The sequence below is a fragment of the Pseudonaja textilis genome, chromosome 1, assembly GCF_049901715.1.
Source record: "Pseudonaja textilis isolate UNSWEBS1 chromosome 1, rPseTex1.2, whole genome shotgun sequence".
NCBI classification, from domain to species: domain Eukaryota; kingdom Metazoa; phylum Chordata; class Lepidosauria; order Squamata; family Elapidae; genus Pseudonaja; species Pseudonaja textilis.
The window spans coordinates 50,078,818-50,104,233 of record NC_141990.1 but is presented as its reverse complement, the minus strand read 5'-3'; the positions used below and the strand labels follow the sequence as shown (position 1 = coordinate 50,104,233).

At 36.3% G+C, this 25,416-nt stretch overlaps 1 protein-coding gene across 1 annotated transcript in view; it reads right to left on the bottom strand.

Moving 5' to 3' along the window:
• Positions 1-25,416, bottom strand: part of IARS2 (isoleucyl-tRNA synthetase 2, mitochondrial) — a 30,393-nt gene that overhangs the window by 1,221 nt on the left and 3,756 nt on the right. Inside the window, exons 7-21 of the mRNA XM_026695737.2 lie at positions 25,299-25,389; positions 24,521-24,636; positions 23,911-24,080; positions 23,049-23,139; positions 22,486-22,637; positions 20,978-21,138; positions 12,974-13,076; positions 11,392-11,482; positions 7,977-8,085; positions 7,761-7,863; positions 5,126-5,251; positions 4,042-4,173; positions 2,946-3,052; positions 2,553-2,698; positions 909-1,099 (exon numbers count right to left, since the gene is read on the bottom strand). Coding sequence (XP_026551522.2) covers positions 909-1,099; positions 2,553-2,698; positions 2,946-3,052; positions 4,042-4,173; positions 5,126-5,251; positions 7,761-7,863; positions 7,977-8,085; positions 11,392-11,482; positions 12,974-13,076; positions 20,978-21,138; positions 22,486-22,637; positions 23,049-23,139; positions 23,911-24,080; positions 24,521-24,636; positions 25,299-25,389 — 1,889 coding nt within the window. The remainder of the gene's footprint in view (positions 1-908; positions 1,100-2,552; positions 2,699-2,945; positions 3,053-4,041; positions 4,174-5,125; positions 5,252-7,760; positions 7,864-7,976; positions 8,086-11,391; positions 11,483-12,973; positions 13,077-20,977; positions 21,139-22,485; positions 22,638-23,048; positions 23,140-23,910; positions 24,081-24,520; positions 24,637-25,298; positions 25,390-25,416) is intronic.

Here is a 25,416-nt window from a genome sequence, read left to right as displayed (position 1 = left end):
CATGGTCTTTTTACAAACGTGAGGTTATCTAAATCCTCAAATACTTTGCCTCTATTTCAAGAAACTAAAAGCACAAAATAAAAATGAAATAGTGGGGGAAATTCTGGTTACCAATAGTAAGAGTCCAAGGTTGAATATTATTGAACTGCATATCTTGTCTGCTAAAAGTAGAAAAGCCAACAAAATAAATAAATAATGGAAGTCAAAGGAGGTCTCTATTTTGAAACTGGAGCAAGAAAACCAAAATGTTTGATCTCAAGATCATAGAACCATAGGGTTGAAATTGGGCAAATAAACTTATTCTATATCATGCCTTTGGATTCTACAGTATATCTTATCTAAATCTATAGTAGTATTTATCGTAATGATAAATTAATGATTCTATCTCTGAGTTGGACAATTACAGGAGTTCAAAAATTATGAGCATTCTTTAATGACCAAAATTGCAATGGTGCTGAAAGTGACATAGAACCAATCCCTGCACTTACGATCATCACAATGTCTCAATGGTAATATGATAAAAATTTGGGCACTTGGCAACCAGCATGCATTTATGAAGGTTGCAGCGTTCGGGGATCATATGATTGGCATTTGTGACCTTCCCAGCAAAGCAGCAATCAAAGTCAATGGGGGAAGCAAAGTCAGTGGGGGAAGACAGCCACAGCCAAAAGATCACAAAATTGACCATGGCTCACTTAATGACTGCATCAGTTAGTGACAAGTTCTGGGCCAAACTGTGGTCATAAGTCAAGGATTACCTGTAATAAACTTTGAGTAAATATCCTTTTAAATTGTCAGTCTTTCTGAATTTTAAGGCATAAATGGCTTTTCTTAGTAGCTTTTCTTAAACATCTGAAAATTAAAGTATTAGTTAAGATGTAATATTAGGTTATGATTTTTCTGCTTACCTCCATTAATTCGAAAAACAGCCCAGGTTCAATCACTAGAATCACCTGATATTCTGCAGCATTTTTGCCTGCAATAAAGCCAAGGAAACTGTCTCTCATTGCACATGCTCCATCCACTGCTTCTTCAAGCCCTGGTTTCTTCCATACAGCACTTGTGGTCATCCATCCGGAACGAAACACGCTTTCTGACTCTTGCAAAAGGAAAGGATGTGGAAAACAAATGCATTAGATATCTCTGTAATAGTTGCAGATAAACAGCACAGTACTATATAAAGCTAATAATATGAATCTAACCAGAAACTTCAGTTGTTGGAAATACGGTTGCTTATTGAGGCCAGTTCATTACATTACACACCAATATTTGTCTCTGATCAAGGAAACAATTTCTAATAATTAAAGTTCCCCATTCACCTTAAGTGGCCACACTTGAATTTATATGTACCTGCCTTCCAATAATTTTTAGTAATGCAAGTGAGATCAACACTTTCCCCTAGAGTAAGTGCTAAAGATACTCCATAGAACATGATCTATTTAGGGTGCTCTTAATTTTAATTCTTGCACTGAACAAGGGCTTGAATTCAGTGAACTGACTATGATTCCATAAATCTGCAAACTTGCATGGACAATTACTTTATTAAGGTACTAGTGTGACTAGAAAGAAGCAAAATTGAATATCTTGTCCCTTATTACAATAAGGCAGGCACTGCTTCAACACTGTCTGGTCTTGCTCAGACATCCTTTCATATACCATATTTTTCAGAGTATAAGGCACACTTTTTTCACCCCCCAAAATGGGCAGAAATGTCTGTGCGTCTTATACAGTGAATGTTGCCAAAGCCCCGCCCCCCCACCCCCCATCCCCTTCAGCCTCTGCCTCCCAACAATTTGCCTGCTTGCAGCAAACAGCCCGGTCAGCTTCAACACAGCCTGTTTAGCACAAGCAGCTAATTGTGGATAGGATCAGCCTCCCTACAATCAGCTATTTCAGGCTGAAGGGATTGCCATTGCCTATTGCCGCCTCCGTGTGCCCCATTTTCAAACTCTGCATCCCATTTTTGGCCCCTGTGTGCCATTTTCGGCCTGTGTGTGCCCCATTTTCTGCCCGTCCTGATCCCTGCCGCCCGGAATGAGCCAAAAATGGGGAATGCGGAGACCGAAAATGGGGTGTGTGGAGGCTGAAAACGGGACGCAGAGGCCAAAAATGGGGCACGCAGAGGCGGCAATAGGCAATGGCAATTCCTGCAGTCTGAAACAGCTGATCGTTGGGAGGCCAATCAGCTGCTTGTGCAAATCACACTGCTGAAGCTGACCTGGCTGTTTGCTGGTTGCTTCAAGGAGGCAAATTGCTGAGAGGCAGATCTTTTTTTCTTGTTTTCTTCCCCAAAAGCTAGGTGCATCTTATACTTCGGAGTGTCTTAAACTCCGAAAATAATGGTAACTTTTTAAAAAATGCCTACGTGCACATTTCATCCTGCAGAATTTAAATAATTTTAATGACTAAATAAAATTAATATTTATTGATCATTTTATTTTTTACAACAAAAATGGAAATTAAATGAGTAATGAACTCAACACATTAAGGCATTTATGTGAGGAATCTGTCAGAATCTCAACAGAGTGTTAACCATTTTATAACTCTCATACCTTTTCTGTATGGAATATACTGAAAAACCTCTTCAGCCAGATGTGGAAGGATTGGTGCAAAAGAACGAACCACTGTATCCAAAACTGCTGCCAAGGCTGTTTGACATGAACGGCGCTTAGGATCTTTTTCCTCTTCACAATAAAGTCTGGATTTTAGAAAGGAAAATAATTGGGGAAACAATTTCTAAACATTAAATATTGTTGGAATAAGTTATGTGTATCAAAATGCATGTGGGGCCGAAGAAACTAGCTGTTTACTATGTTAGTTACAAAATAATCCATCTCGGTGTCTATTCAGGAAGCATTTATCTTGGGGACAAGCAGCACAGAGCATGCATTTCTCATTTTTTTGAGGCTTCCTTATCTGATAAGAGGATACAAAAGTTCACATACCTGTCCTTAATGATACTAAAATAAAAACTGGAGAGATCTTTACTACAAAAGACTTGAAGTAATCGAATGACTTTTCCATAGTTATGTTCCTTATATGCCTGTGTAACCTAAGGAATAAAGTACAAAAAACCAACAGCTAATTTAAAATACAAGTAATTGTTAGTCCAAAGAAAAATAAAGATGGAAAGGAGACAGAAAGCACCAGAAATGAGAGGTTAGAGTGTACAGACAATATCTTTAATCAGAATCCAAACTACTGGCAGACTTAGCTAGTTAATCCCAAAGGTGCTTTTTCAAGAGGCAACTGGAATTTCTTCAGAACTGAAGAAGCTTTTTGGATGAGAAGCGGAATGTCTTCAAGGGAAAACAAAGAAAGTCTAGTTGCCTCTTGAAAAAGCATCTTTGGTACAACTATGACCTGGATGGCTGAAAATCTCCATAGACATTTAGCTAGACATTTTTTTTTGCATATTCATATTACTTAAAGCAATATCAAACCAGCCACGTATTGTCCTTTTCTTCTCTCCATGCTACTCTATCCAAGACTCTCCAGGCCTATAATTGTCTCCCTCCTTATCATAAAATTAGGTTTTGACAATCCACCCCTACTCCTTCCAAGATCTAATAGTGGTTTAGATTGCCCAAGCTTTGTTGATTTCAGCATCTTCAAAGGAAGAAAGATGATGTCTAACAACAGTCTTGGGTATGCAGGACCTACTCCAGCAAACATTCATAGCAGAAGATAGGATGCTGGTCTTCAAAGACACACCTTCTAACTTCAAGCTGTAATTTTCTTCTCTATTCACATTTTGTCAATGCATTTGGTAAGCATAATGTTAAGGTTTTCTACTGGGTAGAATGTTTACTAAAGATGGAGAAATGGATGGAGAAACTACATATACAAGTGCTGTCAGAAAAGTAGAAGGTGGTCTGTTGTAAGAGATTTTGTCACGTTGATATCTATAGCAGTTCTGTTCTACTACAATAATGCAACAGTTAAAAGAGTTCTTTTCTCCAAAAATGTATCTATCCAGTTCACAGATCAACCGGTCTATACTATAAGTGTCCATAGTTCCAGCCATTCCCTAGTGCTTACCTGGTTAGCGAAGGCATGCAGTAGATGGAGTATGTACTGGTCTATCAGATACATCTCTGATGTGGGGATAGAGTCTGTCTCTGGGCTGAAGCCAGCCAGATTCCCCAACAAAAAACGGAGTGTATTTCGAAGCTGTCAACAAATTCCAAAGATAGTTCATGAAATTCAAGTAATTATTTGAAAAACTTTTACCATAAATATGACTATGTATTTTAAATATGCTATTTATTTTGGGAGGCAAAATTTTACACTGGAGATCTTTCAGACTCTTCTACCTTATTAAAATTTGTTTTGAGAAATTAGGGTGAGATGGCATGGAAGTATTTCTAACTTTTCTGGAAATCATCCAGGAGAGTTGCTAATCCTAAAACTATGGTACTCTTAATTCCCATTAATCATGAGTAAGTCCTTTGATTAGAATACAACACTTGGACAGGTATATTTCACTTGGATCTAAATACAGGCAATATATAGTTTGATATTTTATACCAATAATTAGTGAAATTTGCACTTGAAAAATTTCACACATTCAATACAACATGAAGAAGGAACAGACAGACAAAGGGAAGTTCCCTGGCTGGCTTGTGATATCTACTTTTAAAGGCCCATTCAAATCCCTGTTCCCAAAAGCAGATCCACGGGACAATTATTCTAGGATCAATAATCCTGAAGGGCAAGTCAGTTTGTGCTTAAAAAGTAGGGTAGAAACCAGGAGATCTTTCCTTAGGTACAAAAGTTAGCTGGTGGACTTGGGCCACACACTTTCTCTCTGCCCTAGGAAAAAGGCAATGGCAAATCTAAAACTCAACATTTCTGAAAATGTTGCCAATAAAATTGCAAGCTGTCCATGTATTTGCTAAGAGTTTACTTGAAGGTACAGATAAATAAATACAACCATGATGTGTGAAGTCATTATGTTATCATAAGATATACAAGTGAAAACTATTCCAATGGTAAAGGAAGAGAAAAATACTATTGAGATACTATTGATACACTTTCTTTCCTGACTACATATTCCAGAAAGCTGAACTATTTTTGTAGTGGCTCCTACTTAGGAAGAGCCAAAACGTGTTCGTTTACTTACCTTGTTAATATCATCTTGAGCAGAACTGAGCACAGTAGGTCCAATTTGCACTTCTGTATAAACATTGGACTCAGCCACCCACCAGCGTAAAGTATCAGCCCCATATGGTGGCTCAGTGCTGTGGTCCTATACATTGACAAGGCAGAGAGGAACACCTTTCAGTGCTGATAACTGCTCAACGAACCCCTATTCTCCAAAATAAATTCAACATATTATTTTATAAATGTGCAGCAAATTTGGCCATAAAGACATTTCCCTAGAGGAATGTAGAAATTCTGTCAAGAATCATGGAAAAATAAATTTCTGACAAGGTATTTTTTGGACAACTCATGTGAAAATAAAATGCTGCAGTGTAACTCTATAAAGCATGATAGATGTCTCACTAAAAAAGAAACAAGCTGCTGTTGTTATTATTAGATTAGATTTTTATCTCACTTTTATTATTTTATAAGTAACTCTAAGCAGCAAATGTACGTAATATTCTCCCCTCCTATTTTCTCCACAGCAACAATTCTGTGAGGTGGGTTAGGCTGACAGAATGATTTGCCCAAGGTCGCCTAAGGTCAGATTAGAACTCAGTCTCCTGATTTCTAGACCAGCACCTTAACCACTACACCAAACTGGCTGCCTGCTGCAAAATGAAAAGGAGGGAGGTCAAACATGTTTGCTACTTGGACAACTTGACATCAGTCAAAGCAGGACACTGCCAGAAAACAAGTGCCCTGCTTGCTGCTCTGTAAACTATCATACACGTGCACTCACATATTTTCATACTCTACCAAATAGAAGCAATGTAGCATTTTGATAAAGTGATAGACAGGCCCAGATTCTTAAGCATGGAAGATCACTGGATAACTTTGGAACAGTCACTCTTTCTTGACCCAAACTTATTTCACAGGGTTGTTAAATGAAAAAATTGGAGGGAACACCATGTATACTTGACTTGAGCTTCTCTAGAAAAAAAATAATCAAGCAATAAATAGCTGCTGACATAACTGCTGAAGGATGGCCGCCTTCTGAGGTCTAACTTGATATAAAAGAAGCAACTGTTCTGAGATGAATCCGGAAGTGCAGTTTTCATGACCTATAAATGTCTTTCAGGTAATTTTATTGAAAAACAAAACCTATAAATCCTTAATGCCGACCAGGTTGGCTAATAGTGATACGGCACTCAAGTCCAATATCTAGGGATTGAAGATTGAGAAAGACTTATATAAAGCATTTCCTACACAGTCTCACAAGTAAATCTGAATTTTAAAGTTAGGACTGACTCTTTATGAACAAGGTTGATCAAGAGCCCTAACCTTAATCCTTGGAAGATAACAGTAGTAAGTAGAGACAAGGTAGCAGAAGCCACTAGGAAGAAAAAGTCCCCCCTTTTTGTTTCTGTTATGGCTGGTTGGCACATAAGATGAAACCATATTTATTTGTACCACCCTCCCATTTACCCCCCACAACATCTTTGTAGGGTAGGTGAGACTAAGAGAAAGTTCACAATTACCCAGTGAATTTCCCTGGCTGTGGGTGCACTTGAACCTACCAACCTTTATTGGTAGCCTACCACCTCAACCACCCGCGTTGGTCACTCCAATTCACCAAAACAACCATTTCCCCCTTCCCCCCAGCAGAATCGCTTCTACTTGAGCCAGGCACAAAGGGCCTCCCATCAAGTTTGTGAAAATGAAATGCTACAAAGCTCCTCAAAGCAGTCCTGCCTGTTGATCTGTTTTTTTTTTTACTAATCTAAGTGAACAGAGTAAATTCATTCACAAAGTTCTTAAAGGTAAACAAACTATGGCAACTCACATTGTTGTTGGGCCCTGGTTTTCCACTAGTTTTGCTTAACATTTTGCTTTATGTGCCATAGAAAAGTGAAAGATACAGAAAAAGGAAGCCAGCCTCTACATAGAAATTAAAAAACACACTCTGTGCGTAACAACATAGACCCACACCTAGCTAAATAAAAATGCTCCAGCTAAGGTTAAAGCCATCAGGCCTGGCAGCTTCTCTTCCCTACAAAGCAACCACGCATAAGCAAACTGAGCAGCAATAAAACTGTTCACTTTTATTACTGTTGGTTTCTATAGCCAATGCTCTCCGTCTATGAGGAAATGATTGTTTGAGGACATAACAGGGAAGTTTGCCAGTAAAATAATCTAACTCAAGGGATATGTGGAGCTGGAATTTATCTTTTCATCAGGAGCTTTGGACTTTTCCCGCATGGCAATGAGAGCAAAAATCAAAGGCTTCTGAGATGAATAAACTATGTTAAATGCATCATCCACATTTTAAACTATCAAAACCAATGTTCTGTTGCATGTTACTTTCCAAGCATACTAAGACTATTCATGTGGCTATTTTTTCTGAATTGCAAAAATTTGCATGACCATGAAAAAAAGCAGGTGTTGATGCCATCTGGTGGCTTGATGGAATTTTGCACTTGGTAACTCTACTATTAATGTTAGAAAATATATTGAGCTGCGCAAATTACTATTTTGTCAATAATAATGGGTGAATGGGGACAAGATTTCATGCCAAAAAGATATTTCCGGGAAGGAAATAACTGAAAACAAATTACTTCGAGGAACCAATAGATGCATATCCAGATGGCAAGTAGAACCATGAAAGTACTTACACTGCCTCCATTGATGACAACATCTGGATCAACCACATTGCCAACAGATTTAGACATCTTTTCTCCCTTTTCACCGACAGTGAATCCATGAACAATAAGAGTCCTGAAAGAAAGACCTCTAGGTAATCAAACGCTTCCCTTAAACTGTCGTACATACATTCTTAAAAGACAGTGTATATTACCATAGCTGTTCCAGAAACTCATCCACCAACTTACCTATATGGTGACTTTTTTCGTGTTGCTACGCTAATCAAGAGGGAAGACTGGAACCAACCTCCCAGCTGGTCTTTTCCTTCCAAGTATACATCAGCCCTTTCACCTGTACCTAAAAACACAAGCAGTGTAATATTCATAATTGAGATTCTTAACCATTCTGAGTATCAACTTATCGCAATGTTGAATCAGATTAAGTGAAAATTGTGTAACAGAAATAAGGCAACATTTAGTATTTATAATGGATTTAATTTCTTTTTTCTTTTTAAAAAACAGAATTTAGTTGCTGTTAGGCAAACCTAATTTATAGGCTCTTATACCTAGTAATTATGCTGTATTATTGACTTGCCAGATCAATACAGCTTACAACTGTGAACATAATAGAAGGAAAGAAGACAGAACCTTTGAAAAGTGCAGTTCTTGTACCATGAAGCTCTAGGAAAGAAAAATTAGAAATTTTCCTTTCTACAAAGCTACTAGAAGCACATATTCCTTATAAATCTGCTCACCATGATTATTGAAATTCCATATGAAGTTGTAAGGCTGCCTTTCCCTCTAACACTTCAATTAATTTTACAAATATCTTTATATAATTAGCACGTTTTTTTCTTTTCAATCATAATTTGTAAGTCACTTGATCATATTAATGATTTTTTAAAACATGTATTACTTTAGCACAATTACACTGGTAATTGAGATGGGGTATTGAGGGTATTGAGATGCAATCCACTGATTGATAAGAAAAGGTATCCTTTTAAACAACCATAAACTGTAAGTTAATTAAATATATTAATTTTTCTTTTTAAAATGGATATATTGATTTATTTAATAATAAAATATAAAGAATCTGTCAAGTATATGATTCTTTATGTTTGTTCTCTGTCATGTACAGTATTGTTCCTGATAAATTAAAATACAATACAGTGATAAAAATAATAACACATCCAGGCATTATTATGAAAACTTTACACCATTTCTCTGTGGTTCCAAAATATTGGATTCAATATCTATTCTTATAAATACCTCGTTTGAGATTGAAAAATCTTATGCAAATGGAGAATGATTTTTTAATTGCATGTACTGTACTGCCTAACTTAGATGTTACATTCTTCTCCCACGAACATTTTGCAGTTTATCATAGATCACAAGCTTTAACAGTTGATAAAGCTTTAATTAGGGTTATTATTTACAGTTAGAGGGCATAGGTCTTTAAAATCCTTTTCTCTTTTTATTTGAGCAATATATTGTGTATCTTTGATAAGAGACTTTAACCCATAGATTAAACACTGTGTGTTTTAATAGTAAGTACAATTATCTAGCCCTTTTCCTTTAAATACCCTGTCAGCACAAAAGGTAGGCATTATAAAACAGTATTGTTTTAGTTAAACATTAGTATGATAGCTCTGCGGGGAATTAGGCTGCTGCATTTATCAGTTCTAGAAAATGATCTTGATGGTCACATATTTTCTTTATCTGATGCTACACTTGGCTTCTCCATTTTTAATTAGAGACTTGGACTAACTGTGCAGGAAGAACTCGACTTATAAAATTTTAGTAACTCCCAATCCTGCATTAAAATTGCAGTTTGTGGCTTTCATACAGGTAGACAGATCAAAAGCAGCATGCTGCTTTACAACAAATCCCACTTTAGCCCAACTGTATACATTCTAATTACTAAATCAATTCTAAGTCCAATTCATGTGCACACATATGCACACGTGATTATATGCGCATTGATCTTGATTGAGGATCAAGAAAAACATCCTTTAAAGTAACCCTATGGTATAGAGTCCCAACAACGTGCAACAGAGGATAAGAGTTTCATTGCTTTGCTTTGCTTTGCAACCTGACAGGCTTTCTGCTACACATGCACAGTTACCCCTGGCCCTGAAACAGAGCATCTTATAACCTGATTTGACCTTTGCTTCAGTTGAAAGCATGGAGGACATCAAAATGGGATAACGAATAATAACTTTACTGCCTGCTGCCACACTTCTAGAAGTCTCAAGGAGCAGTGAACTTACATTGGCTTGGCTAAAAGTATACCTCTCTGCATTACCTTGTACCTTAGTAAAGCAGAGTTCCCAGTCATACTGAGTGTTACTCGTATTCTACCAAACTTCCAATTGAACACATGGAGTCTGAGGAGATAATGCCTGAACAAGGTCACAGTAGAATGAAAAAGAGTAAATATGACTGATGGAATTTTTTGCACACCTTCCTATTATTCTCCTAATAAAGCACACATTTAACAGGAGATGCCATAGGCTAAGGACCAGGAATATATAATTTAATTTCATAATCCTATTTAAAGTTTCAAACATGGGTAACTTTTGTTCTAATGATTTTATTTTGTTTTATTTTGTAAATGAAGGAGGAATTTATAGAAACCCAAATCATCAGTTGAAATAACCAGTGAAATTTTCTAGCATGGCTGGGAAGCAAATACCTATAGGGTAGGGACTTTTAGTACAGAGCTGGGCTAAGGGCTGTTGCATGATCAGATGATGAACAGTCACTGCTTCTTGTGGCTAGAGAAGACTATCAGAGCTTTTAAGTGGTTATCACTTGGCTTCTGAATCTGCTTAAGTAATATGTGCAAGAAGAGAAAAATAAATGGCCAAAATACAATTTAATGTGTGAACCCCAACTGTAAAACCTTTCATACATAGTACCTCAAGTTTCGTATCTTTTTTGTTTCTCAGAATATGGTAATAACCTTACAACATCAAGTAAGTTAAATGACAGTGAATTTTACACAGCTTAATAATTTCAAATCAAAGTGCAAGAAGTTCTTAGATAAATTCATTCTTGATGATACTATTGCTTCCCGGGGTTTCAAAGAAATTAAAAAAATAATCCAGGGCCAACATGTTTTATAATTCAACAAGACTGCTATCAAACATCTGTGTTCTCTTGGTTTAAAGTTCAAAAGCAGTTGATGTCCTACACTAAACTGATTCCAAACTGCACTGGAGCTTCCTACCATTGTGCTAGAAATTTCTGGATTGTTTTAAAATTAGTTCTACAAACCGGTTTTACCTACATGAGAAGCGATAAACTAGAAGATACCTACCCCCATGATTTTCAAACAAGTGATCTGCATTATATATGCTTACAATTACTAAGTCTTCTCTATATTCTTATTGCATTTTCAAAATTCATTGTGCTTGCATGTAAGTTTAGTAACATGCTGTCATCTTAAAACACCTTTCTACATGTTGTCATTCTCCAGTTGTAGCTTAATATATTTCCGAGTCAGAGATAATCCAGTGGATCCTTCGCAAAACACATGACCTCTAATATCTCTTCCATTTCTATGATTCCAATTTTATAGTTTCTTCATGAAATGCAAATTGAGCTATGTTTAAAACTTACCAGACAATTCTGAGATACTTTGGAATTTAAAACTTCTTACCTTCTAAAACATGTGCCCAAGATGTTCCACTGTCAAACCAAATATCCAACACATCTTGTCCTTGTACATATTCCTGGATATCATTAGCAGCCTGATTTAAAAATATGTGGGTTAAAAATATATGAATTAAGAAAGTAAGGACAACTTAAATTCTTCCATTCCCATTTCTGCACCAAAGGACCAGTAACAGCATAATCACCAATTTTCTTAATGGCAACATGAATAAGAAGAACATTGCTATATTTTGGATGTTCATTTGTATGCACATTACAAAGATGAACCCATGTTGTTCTTTTTGCTGTAAGAGACTATGCTATTTTGGCATCTTAAAAGCTACCAAATTATATAATGAACCTTCTTGGTGTACAGTCCATTCCACCTGATTTATTATGTCACTTTTTTCATCTGATTATAACTGTATACACACATACACACATACACAAGCATACACATAAGGTGCTTATATCATTGCCTTAAATCTCTGCTACTTCATAATACATCCACTGGGTAGAATAGAACATTGGGCCGTATCTAACAAAATGAAATTCAATGTAGAGAAAAGTAAAGTCCTACCTACACTTAGGCAAGAAATACCAACTACACATATAGACTGGGTGAAACCAGGCTCAATAGCAGTACGTGTGAGAGGGATCTTGGAGTCTTAGTGGACAACCAGCTAAATATGAGCCAGTAAGGTGCAGCAGCAGCCAAAAAAGCCAATGCAATCCTAAGTTGCATCAACAGAGGGATACAATCAAGATCAAGTGAGATACTAATGCCACTCTATAAAGCCTTAGTAAGACCACACCTAGAGTACTGCATCCAGTTTTGGTCACCACACTATAAAAAGATGTTGAGATTCTAGAAAAAGTACAGAGAAGAGCAACCAGGATGATTAGGGGACTGGCGACTAAAACATATGAAGAACAGTTACAGGAACTGGGCATGGCTAGTCTAGTGAAGGACCAGGGGAGACATGATAGCAGTGTTCCAATATTTGAGGGGCTACCACAGAGAGGAAGGGGTCAAGCTATTTTCTAAAGCACCTGTAGGCCAGACAAAGAATTATGGATGGAAACTGAACAAGGAGAGATTTAACCTGGAAATAAGGAGAAACTTTCTGACAGAACTATCAACCAATGGAACAGCTTGCCCTTGGAAGTTGTGGGAGCGCCATCGCTTGAGACCTTCAAGAAGAGATTGGACTGCCATTTATCAGAAATGGTGTAGGTTCTCCCGCTTGGGCGGGGGGTTGGACTAGATTACCTATAAGGTCCCTTCCAACTCTGATTATCTGTTATCTGTTATTTTCACAGAAACAATTGCTAATGCAGTATTCTATGTTGGCTCACATTCAAAGTAGATTGGCCTATACTTAGAACTATGTACTTGTTGGAAAGTCCCCAGAGCCTTACAGCAACATCACTTATAGTAGACTAGGCCACTGCCACAGGTCAGATCCAGGTTAACCCTTGATCTGCCACGCCTTTGAATTGCCTGAATCCTGCCCTTTAATTACAGACTTCAGCTATTCTTTGTAGTTCAGATCTTCATAGAGGACTTTCCAATATCCCTAAATTACCTTTGCCAGAGCTTCTTTAGGAAGAAGCTGCTCCATGGGAAGTGTCCACCAGGCATCACTGCCATGTTGTTCCACTAGTTTAATAACATTCTCAGTGCTTTTTCTGCAAGGTAAAAAGGGGAATGAGTGAGAGAAAAACAAGAAATTATTAATCTGTGTTCTGTAGTATGACATTTAATTGTAAAACCCAGAGCCACTAAAAGTTGTTACATGTAAGAAAAGGCTACAGTATAAATTACAAATAAACAATTTCCTAAACACATTATGGGCGATCTATTAAAGATAAACAATGAAAGGACTGAAAGAAATAGCAAGCGAGTAAAAAACACAGCTGTGTAAAGCTACTTTTGCACATCTTGATCATTAATCAAAGTGCTTCAGTTTAATATAACCCGATCTTAGCACTCTTGAACTTTTCTTCCTATAGATGTGCCATGCTTTTATACTATTAACCAAAGTTAAATAAGAGTCTCAACTTTTGATTTGCACATGGTTTTTGAATCTCAATGAAGTTTACCACACACATTCATTGGAGAATCATGGATTTTCATGGCTGTAAATTTTCTTTCCTCTTCTAACATTAGGCCTAAGCCTGATGATCTAAGTCACTGTTAATTTTAAAATATTGTTTTGTTTTTTAAACAGCATCTTAAAAAGGGGCTAAAATTCTACTCTTTCTAATTTATGAGGTCATCAAATCACCATCATCCCCCTTGTAGCTAATCATTTTTAATTTTTGTTGCAGCTGCAAAAGTTTCTCTCTCATAATACTTAATGAAAAACTTATACAGATTATGCTTCCTCTTCAACTGAAGAGGAAATGATTGAAAGAACATATAGAGCAGTCTTTCCAAAACACTGCTTATTGGCGATGATGGCTAATAATGAGTGAAGATTTCTGGAAGACATCAAATTTGTAAAGGTCATCTGAGGCATGGAGTGAGGATATTGTGGTGATCCTACAAAGATGGTTGAAGTTAGTCTCAATTATTTAACAGGCACACTTTTTTATTAAATTAAATCCTTAATCAAACTTGTTGTTTTCTTGCAAATATTATGGATGCGTGAATGTTATTATATCAGTTATTTGCAATAGCAATAACAATAGCACTTAGACTTATATACTGCTTTATAGTGTTTTACAGCCCTCTCTAAAGGTTTGGGCTTTTATGGGAGAAGGTTGCCCATATCTAGAGATTTAATCCTAAAAAGAGTCTTTCAAGATTTCACAATAAAAATTATATTCCAGTTCTAGCTTTAAAGTTCTTTTCACGGTAAATGACTTGTTCTAATGCCATAGTTTGTCGGCATAAAGATAATTACAGGGAGTGAAGAAATGCTTGTAGCTATATTTTAAAATGGAGAATTTGTTGAGGATATGGTATATCAAATTCCTTAAACTCAAAAGCCAGTATATATTTTCAGATTTATTTATTTGAAGAAACTACAACAAAACAAAATAGTCTCCAAAGATTCTCTTATATCCCATCAAGTATAAAGAAAGGATTTTGCAATTAAAAAAAGCATGTATGCTTGATATAGTTATCATAAAATAAATATAGCAATCGCAATAGTACTTAGTCTTATATACTGCTTCACAGTGCTTTACAACATTTAAAGATAAATATAAACTTATTATATATATTAACCATAATCATTGATAGCTTACTCTTCTTGCTCCTTATAAAATCAATGATTCTGTTATGATTTCATAACATTATTAGACCTCCAAGGAATATACATTAAATTATCCTTAGAATCTTTCCAAAACTTGTCCATTTGTTTTCTCTTAGAAGCCATTCTTGTGACTCTTGCCAAAATGGTTACAAAATGTTTCCTGTTCTCAACTGTACAATGTGTATTAAAAAAACTCTCCAACAACCTTAAGTTAAAAGTTCTCTCTACAGTATACATTCAACACCTTCCTCAAATAACGACTTATCACTCTTCAAATGGCAGGCCTCAGTTTGAGAACCATAATTCACAGTATAAGCAAGAGGAGCCCTGCTGTAAAACTTTGCCCTACATTCGTACGTCAGATTGGGCAGAACTCCTATTACGTGTCATTCTCTAGGTTTCTAGTCTGGAAATCCACAGAGCAATTCACACTACCATGACGCCAACCAATCATTTTGAATACTGATATTGATTCCGCCAAATGCTTATTTAGTGGGAAATTAAGCAGCATTCAGATATTTTTCAGGCATGGAGAGAAACAGATGCTGACCATCCTTGCTACTCTTAACAGTGTGGAGTGCCAGGTAACTTCCTTTTTATGTAAGATGCAGCTGATTTTTCAAACTATTTAAGAGCAGTGATATTGTCCATTTATAAAATGTTGTATTCTAGATCACTGTGACTGTAATACATGTAGAAGGATTAGACGATGCAAGCTGATTTAAGGTTGTTGTTTTTTAAGCAAAGGGCAGCAACTTGCAGCAATGTGAAAAATCTTAACACATTCTTAACCTGCTATTCAAGTTAAGCTGGAGCATGAAGCTGATTTAGCAAATAAAATAATTCAACTTAAATTCGAGTCATACCAACACAAATATTCATACTAATTGCAAATTTTCTGTATAACTTATTACTTTTAACTATGAATGTTCTTAAATGTATTCAGAATTATTCAGGATTAGTCTATACCACTCTGTGGTATTTTCTTTTTAAAACTGAAAATATTTAACACCTATAGCTTCATTAGATTAAGACGGTTGAAGAAATTATTGCATTGAGCTTTATGCATGGTCCTTTACAATCAGTATTTTAATTTCAAAGGTATGTTTCATCTCTAAACTTACATCTTTCTGTTCTATCAGTTTAATGTTTTTTAAACAGAAAATGTCATGCCCTTAATCACAATATCAGAGGGCTGTTTTCTTTAGAAAGACTTATGTATATTCAAACTTAGTTTCCATTATTTTTGCAGAGGCTTTGTTGGACAACTGACACCTGCTGCTGTTTATTCCAATTTACATTGTGCTCATGGAATGGCAGTAATGTATAAAGTCTCAAATTCTCACAACATTCATTTTGGGTAACCGTAGGGGAGAAAGTACCAAATTGTAAGAGTATTAAAGAAAGGTAATTTCCTTTCTCCATGTAGGTTCAGAGTGGCAGATAACTAATGGATTTTAAACAGTGTTATCAAGTGTAACAGCAACTCCATGTGGAATAAAGTCTCTTTCCAGTGGAGGTGGTGTTACTTTTGAAAGCCACTGATCTTTGACTGAAGAAGTAAATTATACAGAAAAGAAGTAAAATCAATCAAATTTGTTATTACAACTATGTATTTACCTATGCACCACCTCTACTGGTAATGTTGTTGTTTTTTCTTTCTGAGCATCTTTTTTTGTAGTAATGTTAGTCTTCCAGTTATTTCATTTAAAGAACCATATATTCAGCAAAAGAGCTCTGGAGGACTCAATCAACGTTTCTACATGAAATGAGGTCTAGGGTAATGACCTATGATTTGACAGACTGTGCTATCTAAGTCTGCCTGTCACTTCTGTAGGCCAATACTCTGTATGTTCACTACTCTACAAGGAATATGTTTCCGTGCTGAAGTATATGATCAATGAAGAAAGTTAATTTTAAAAATAGAAATCCTCTTTATTTTTAATGATTTATCCTCCTAGTGTATTGTTATGGTTTGCAGCTTACAACAAAAATGAAAAAATAAATACTGCCTCCATAAAATGTGTTTATTTTCTCTCTGAATAAATTATTAAGAGATATAATTTTGCTCTGGCAGTTTAAAGGGTTCTTTATAAAAAGGCCTGTGTCTAATGTAAATTATACAAATGGACAAATATATTAGCAAGATAGCACACTCAGGATTTGATCTGAATTGCTGTACTTATAGATTTATGCTACCCATTTCATTTTGGCTCACTGAGTTCTTGCCTGATGGTCACAGTTACCAGTAATAAACTGATGGATTGAATCACTTTAGGAGCTTAAACAGATTCACATTAACCAGAGTTAACACAAATAATGTTAAAACCAAACAGAAAAGTGATTTAACATGGATAAAGCATAGCCATGCTTTCAAAATTGGGTTCAAAAGCTTTAAGCCCAGTGATATTCATGGTCTGAAAAGGACTCCTCTGTAACAGGGAGACTTATTTGTATTTCATTATCATTATCCTGGAATTTCTACATGACAAGCACATCTATTCAATCGTACAAAGTCTGTTGTTCTTTGTTTTTCAAACCTTTAATTCACTAATGTGTTTTAAAAATATACAGAGCAAGAGAGCGTATTTTTTCAGTAGTCATAATTATCTGATATAAGTGATCCTACTAAAAGTATTCGTGTAAGAACCTAATAAACTAGATCAAAGCCACTAATTCCAGGAGGAATTGGCGAGAAATGTAGTGATTTCCCAGCACTAGGTGGTTCACTGAAAATTGCTCTCCCTGTGAACCCTGGTTACCTTTCTTATCCAACTCTGCTCTAAAAAACATCTACTTGTATCTGTTGCAGAATATTTACTCAAGGAGGAGTTTAAGCCATCATACAAGGGCAAATTATAAGGTGTGTCTAAAATCAGAATCCTGGCAGTTTATGCAAGCAAATCAACAAGGCAAAGCTTCCGGAAAACCATATCTGCTTTTTTAAAAAAAGATTGAGATATGTCTCAAAATCCTTTTATAACTAGGCACTAAGGAACAAGCAAGTCTCTTACTCTCAAATTGGTGGGCTGTTATAATGCACAAAACACTGACAAACACAATTTCTCCTTTAATCAATTAACCCCAGTTCAAAAACTATCTTTTCCCCCGCTTTGCATTTAGCCAACCCTGGACACTCCAATTATGAACAAATGGGAAAGCATTTCTCATAGATGCAATTGACATATCCTCTTTATTTTTTCTGAACAAGCCTGGCAGGCTAGGAGATTAGGATTAGGTTGGGTTGGAGGGCTCAACACAACAAATAATATCTAGTCCAATAACATGTAGAGTCTCTCTCCCCCACCCCACCCATTCCCAGTTACTGAATGATCAAATACCAGATCTGAACAAGTAGAATGAAAAGTTCTTAGAATCCCCAAAACTTCATTACCCTCTTCCCCCACCTCCATCTTCCAATAGGCTCTTTTCTCCAGAACTTTTATTTAATTCATTATTGATCAAGGGATATTGGAGAGTTTGTTAACATTTACCCTCTCTCTGGGTGGTTTTTACTGGTATTGTTTCATTAAATGGAATTATGTCATACATATTGCCCTCTATAGTATTGTATATTACTGAGGGTTTATTTTAGGAAGCATTTTAGAAACCAACATATAAACATAAATAAATCAACAATGAGAGTTGTGCCTCCCTGAATTACCAGTCCAAGCCAAGAGCCCTATGACATAAATATCATAGCCTTCATTTTTGTAACTTTTCCATACTGTGAGATAATGTTGGTTTGCCATAGGGAAAAAGCTGCTTTTTGGCAGGTGTTTTGTCCCAAATTTTAATTTACTGAAGCGTCATTTCAGATTAGTGGCATATGTTACATATAAGATTAAACCTACACAAGCTGCAGTTTGGTAGCAGCAACTCTGATAGCAACAAAAACCAAAAAAATAAAAACCTGATTAAGATGAGCAATATATTTTCGCTACAATATTAACTTTTTTTAAATACACTTTTTTTTACCCAGAAGCATATACACTTCCTCCTGCACCATCACAGACAAAACTGAAATCTCTCCATTAAGAATACTTCTCACTCCAATGTATAGAACACCTTTTTCTTTGCATAACAAAAAATCCATACCATAGTTGGTTCCTCTTCTCACTGCATTCCATCTGTCCATTCCTCTTTTATTTTTCATCTCCCCAACCAACCCTTTACTGTTTTTTAACTATATTTGCTTATATCTATAGACCTCCTCTCTGAAAAAAGGTAGCAATGGTATATATAATACACACATCTTTTCTAGAACAATCACATACTGAAGAAGTCAGATGACATAGATTCTCTATGTGTAAAGCAATAAAAATTAGTTTTTTGAGTTTGCATGTTGTGTTGTATCCGTAAATGTGCCATATTTTGCATACCGTAGCATTTCAATAGTCATATCTCAAATGTGTTACAGTCAGAATTCTTTTGTGAGTGTTTCAGGGTAATATGATGAATGGCTTAAGCTCCTACAAGACTAAATATACCCATTTTGTTGCTTAATCCTCTTCCCCAAAGTCCAAAAAGGGGCCTGTGATGGCAAATTTTGGGGAGCTCACTCACGTGGGGAGGAATGCAAAGGAATGCTAATGCATTTTGTATCCCTTCTTTAATTTTAAATTACTATTAAATGTATTTCTCCTCACAATCCCAATACTGCAGTTATAAACTCATCAACAGAGGGCACTATTAATTGTTCAGGATTTCAAGAAACCCTGGATTTAGGTTTATAAATAGAAGTAGAAATTTGTTTTTACCATGATCAAGCATTACAAAGAAATAAATGGATTCCTAGAATGCTAATCAACACGAACGGAGATTAAAAGTTAGGCCAAAGCTGGATCCCACTGCTTGAGCAAAGGAGGATTTGCATCACAGAACAAAACACCAATTTAGCAGCTCAGGTTCTGATATAAAAAGAAACACTGTGTCTCCTTTACTTAACAAAAGCAGCCTCATGAATCATTGTGTACCTCTCCCCTCTCATTCTCAACATCACCAACAGCTGTTGCAAGGATAGTCATAGTGAGCAGAAAAATGAGCAGGCCCTTTGGTACATCACAGATTTATGCAATCAATATGACATATTCTTAAAAAGGGAAAGGTTTCCCCTGTCCAGTCATCTCCAAGTCCAGGTGACAGTGCTCATGTCCATTTCCCAGTGAGGGAGCTAGTATTGTCTGAAGATGCTTCTGAGGTCATGTGGCAGGTATGACTATACACTGAGGCACTTGGAATGCTGTTACCTTCCCACCAAGGTGGTACCTATTTATCTATTTGCATTTACATGCCTTCAAACTGCTAGGTTTGCAGGAGCTGGGGTAAGAATGGACGTTCACTTCATCATGTAGTAACTTGGATTTTGAACCTCCAATCTCTGGGTCAACAAGCCCAGAGCCTTACTACTAAGCCATCGTGTTCTCTATGACTTGCTCTCAGCACATACAAAAAAGAGAACACCAGAGGGAATGACACAAAACATTTAGGTTTGCTTGTCAACATGTATTTTGTTGGGTCCATCAGGTTTAACATAATTCTCAATAGTGTCCCAAGCACACCTCTCTATTTGCACCCTTTATAAATGATAGCATTATTTCATTCACATAAATAAATACTGCACTTGGGGAACATTTGTCCAGTTAAAAAATAATAATAATCCTTTATCTCTCGGGTTGGGGTGGGTTTTTTTTTTTTTTTTTTGGTGCCTCCAATGAAAAGGATTGGCACCTGTGCAATCTTACAACAACAAAACTAATTTTTCTACTTACTGTAATGTGTTCTTGGCTAGCTAGTTTATTACACCTACACCAATTACTTGCTTTGAAACACTACCACCACCACCCACCTGTACCACTAGGGTATATTAAAATTTGGATGTGCGTGCAAATTGTTGTATCACAAAAGCTTCCTCACTTGTTTTAAGTAGACATAGAACACACAAAACTTTACATCCCACACCAGCCCCACTGGAACGGATTACACCCCATACTAACCTCTATGTGAAAACACTCATTGATTCCAAATATATATTAAGCCAACTTGGGGGTGGGGGGGAGGTTGGAGATAATTTCTTGATTATGTATGAATAGAAGCTACAAATCCCATACACATACCAAAGCAGCTCTATCAACTCCACCTCATTGCCATTCCAAAGCAACTCTATGACTGGAACAACAACAGATGCTAAAAATAGTGCAACACTGCACTTATTTACTTGGCAAATTAATGATCTGTTTAAAAATGAAAACAGTATTTCTGCACCAACTATTGTCTTTCCCTCCCTTCCCCTCCACTTTCCCCCAAATAAGTCAGTGAGATGCTTACTTGTTTATTAAAGGCTCTCCTGTTGACTTATGGTAAAAAACTGGAATGGGGACACCCCAGCACCTCTGCCTTGATATGCACCAATAGGTCCGTCTTTCCAACATTTCTAGCATTCTGTTCATTCCTGAGGCTGGGACAGTTTTTACTTTCTTTAATGCTTCCTGAAAAAGACACATAAATGATATGGGTAAATACCAAAGATTAAATGCTAAGGGAAGAAGAGGAATCACTATTCTTTAGTGGATTGTTATAGTAAAATAAAAGTGGCAAAAAGTATACCAACCTTGATGGTAAGTTGATAATCAAATGAACATTGTTCCAAAATATTTCAAAAATTATGCATGTAACAATTCAACCAATGTTCACAAGCGTTGCTAAAATAATAAGAAGCCCAATGCCATTTAATTCTTCATAAGCACTTCTTATTGTCTGTGTGATTTTTAATCTGTCAGTTCTCTATAAATTCTTTTACATGAAAGGCAGACAGATATGCTTTCATTTGATCACATACAGACCAAAAGTCAGGGCCCCACCTAGTGGCGTGCAGAAATAAGATTCATATAGCTGATCATTTAGGGTAGAAGTTAAGTGTTCTACCAGTTGGAGACCATATTTGTTTATTTTTTAACAACTGATTCAGAGAGCTCTTGTGATGACCCGGCGTTTGGCACAAAAGCAACAAAGTCCCAAAAGTAGGTAAAGTCTCTTTAATACCTCCAACTTGGCCCCCAATGTCCAGTTATCATCAGATGGAGAAAAAATTCCCAAGAGCAGTTTTTAAAGGGAAGAAATTCAGTCTGAACCCAAAGTACATATAAATTATAAAAAAAAACAACACAAACCACGCTGCAGCAATTAACGAGACAGGGCAGGATAAGGAATTGCAGACTTCCAAAAGGATAATGAAACACACACAGTTGGGAGGACCCCAGAACCCTGATAAGACTTGACAAACAAAGATAATTCATGCTTTTGCCCTTTTAAAATCCTGTTTTCCCAGCTGCAGCTAATGAAGGGAATCAGGGCCCTTTTCTCCCCCATAAACCACATAACTCATGTTGCTCCCTACCCTGTTCCTCCCTGCGTGCCCTAGGATGAAGAGGGGGTGACCCTGGGTCCTCCTCTGAATGTCCAGCTGGACTGTGCCCTTCCCCAGTTTCTTCCATAGCCACCGGAGCCATACTCACACTCCCTGTCAGCTGCTCAACCAACAGGGGCATGACAGCTCTAGAGATTGTGGATAGTAATGTAATAACATGATGTGAGTGTGTGGGGCCAGAATTTTAGCAGGTTTCTTGAGATGGAGTTAACCAATTTTTCTCAACAGACAAAAAAAAAAAAAGAGAGGAAAAACGTATACTATGAATTTTAGTGGCACAGTCTGAAGTTCCTCAGTAGATATGATGTAAACCATGGATGATATAAATTGAATGATAAAAAATGATAATGTATCATAAAGTGTAATGAAAGCTACAGAGGTCCCTTTGTATCAGAAACATATTACATACCTGAGCAGCAGTCTTGAGATTCTCTGTATTAATGAACCACTGCTTGCTGGCCCGAATAATCACAGGTGTTTTTGTCCTCCATTCATAGGGATAGCTGTGTACGTATTTTTCTTCTTTCAATAAATTCTTTGCTGCTTGAAGCATCTCAATGACTACAGAAGAATAAAAATACATTGCTTATTTTCAGCTTCAATTTGGAAATCTTTTGTGGGCAGTCGATTCAGAACCTCTGACAAAAGTTTCTGTTCGTTCTCTGGAAGTTTACTCTGTAGTGAAGAAGGCATTGTGAAAACAATAATGGCAACAACATGTAGTTTTGGTCTAACCTTGCTGAATACTGATATACCCCATGTGTTTGTTTATTTATCTCTGTATGTGTGTGGAATTTATATGCAGATTTCTAAGGCTTATGCATAACCGAGGGCAGCCATGTAACCCTTAATTGAATATTTTGCTAGGAATGTGAACCTTGAAAGAAAAAAGAAGTTGCCCATCTCTGGTCTAAGAAAATAGGTTATTATTCTTTGCCATGCCCAATTTATATTACAAAATATGATACAAACCAGTCTCATTTCCTTCTCCAAGAACAGCTTTCTTTTGGAGCTCTGAACCTGCAGCTTCTGTGAAAAGTCCATCTTCATCTACCAGACAGTCCTGGGTAAGAAAAGAAAAATTGTTTAAACCTTTGTTTAAAAAAAAGTTCTCAAATTTCTCATCAAATATCATTTCACAAAGATGTGATTAGACTAACTACCACTAAACTACTGAGGATATATATTGTATTTTCCTTGCAAAATAAGTCACAAAAATTTCATCTTTGGAAGTAACAGATATTTCAATGATTGCAGAGGTATACAAAACATAAGCCGAAAGCAAATGAAAACCATTTTCTTATTTCGTTTAAAATTTACAATATTTATCTTAGAAAACAGCCTTGGTTCACATAATTTGCATTTGACCATACCTTTCTACCAATGGAATGGATGCATCTGGATGAATCTCCCTCCCTTATTCATAGTCCTGAAATCTATTCTAAAGAGTAGTAGTAGATTTGAAAAGACTCAGGGAAAGTAAGGTAAGGGATTACAAAAGTACAAATCTGCTTAAATAACCAGATGTGAACTTTACAGAACACTGCAACAATTTTCAGTATGCACAAAGTGCATATCAATGACTTTCAGGATGTTCTCCAACCTTCAGGCTTGGCATTATAAAAGACATGGGATGAATAGGCAACAGAAAAGCCTTGCAGGATGGGATTTAAAGTCTTCTTTCTCACTTTTTAGCTATAGTTCAGGTAGCTACAAAATGATTTAAAAAGATTTCCACTCTTCCTTTTCAACTTGAGAGGTTTTGCTAGATGATAGTTTTGGTGTGAGCAGGAAAAACAAAGATTAAAAACAAAGCAAAATAAGACCACAGTACCATGGGCAGTTGATGATGAGAAGCTACACTGTAATCTTCCATACCATGAGCTGGAGCTGTATGCACTAATCCTGTTCCTTTTGATATGGTCACATGGTTTGCAGGCAAAAGAGGAGACTGCCTTCCAGGAATTGTTGGATGGGAACAAATTCCACTTTCCAAATCTGTACCTGAAAAGAGCAAAATTAAAGCTGTTCACTGTCTGCCATTTTCTGACTACTACTGGGGGAAATAAATTCTTCCAGTTACTTCAACTCTGTGAAAGTCAAGGATGTTCCTACTGTCAATTTAACTAAAGCAATAAAGAACCAGAAATCAACTGCAATAAAACACAACAGTAATATCATCCATTGTTGGTAGCATGAATACATGTAAGATTCATGTTGGCCACTGGAAATTGGAAACCACCTTTTTCTTAGTAAAAGTTCCAATTTAGTATTGTTCTCAAAACTGTATGGGAAAAAAAAAATCTAAATGTGCCTGTACAGTTCTCGAATGCCACAAATCTGCCAGTTTAGAACTCCCCTGCCAGGAACAAATTCACTTTCATTTTTCTATATTATTATACCATTCATTCAACATTATTGGTTTTATTGCAATGCATTTTTACCTTTAAATGTTGAAATTACATCGAACTGTGTATCCAAAACAGCAGCTACAGACTGAACTCTATCCGCAGCAACTATAAAGTGCTCCCCAGTACTGGCACACTTCACAATGGAATACCTACAAATGCATCCAGAGTTCAGATTTTCAGTAGTTACATTAGCACTATATGTTATATTAAAAACATGAAAGCATTGGAAAATACCCAAAACTTAATATTGAAATCACTTCCATTTCTTTACTAATATTGGTGCTGACACAAAAATGTTTTTCATGGAAATGGGAATGTTATATCAATGAATTTTCACGGAGTTCCTCATGACAACTGTGATCACAAAGAAGAAATCCCTAATCTAAGTTCAAAACTTACATTTAATTATTTTTGGACATTATATTTGGTATCTTTTAATCCATTTCAAACATGCAACAAATGCTTAGTTATTCCATATACTGTATCTTTCTTCTGTTGACCACAGAGGAAAAACTTGTTGGAGACTAGGCATGGTTTATATGTGCAGATAAAATCATCTTTTCTGTAGCTGGGCATATAAGAATAAATAAAGAGGTTTAAAATAAAAAGAAAACTGGAAGATTTATATTACCTGTAAAAATAAAGGAAAGGGCAAGCAATGGGGAAAAAACATAGATATCTTGGTGATCTTAAATATATTTCCTTTAAAACACCCACATGTAAGATACTTTAATCCCATGTGATCTTCAGCAAAATAACACATAGCTCTCAAAAACACTGTGCACTAGTGATAAAGTAAATAAATACGTACTCCATATTTGGCATATAACAGACAGCTTGATTGGCTGCAATAGTCCAGGGCTGGGTGGTCCAGACTATCAAACTCACCGCAGGTAATCCATCTAGTGGTGGAATCATATTTAGCACAA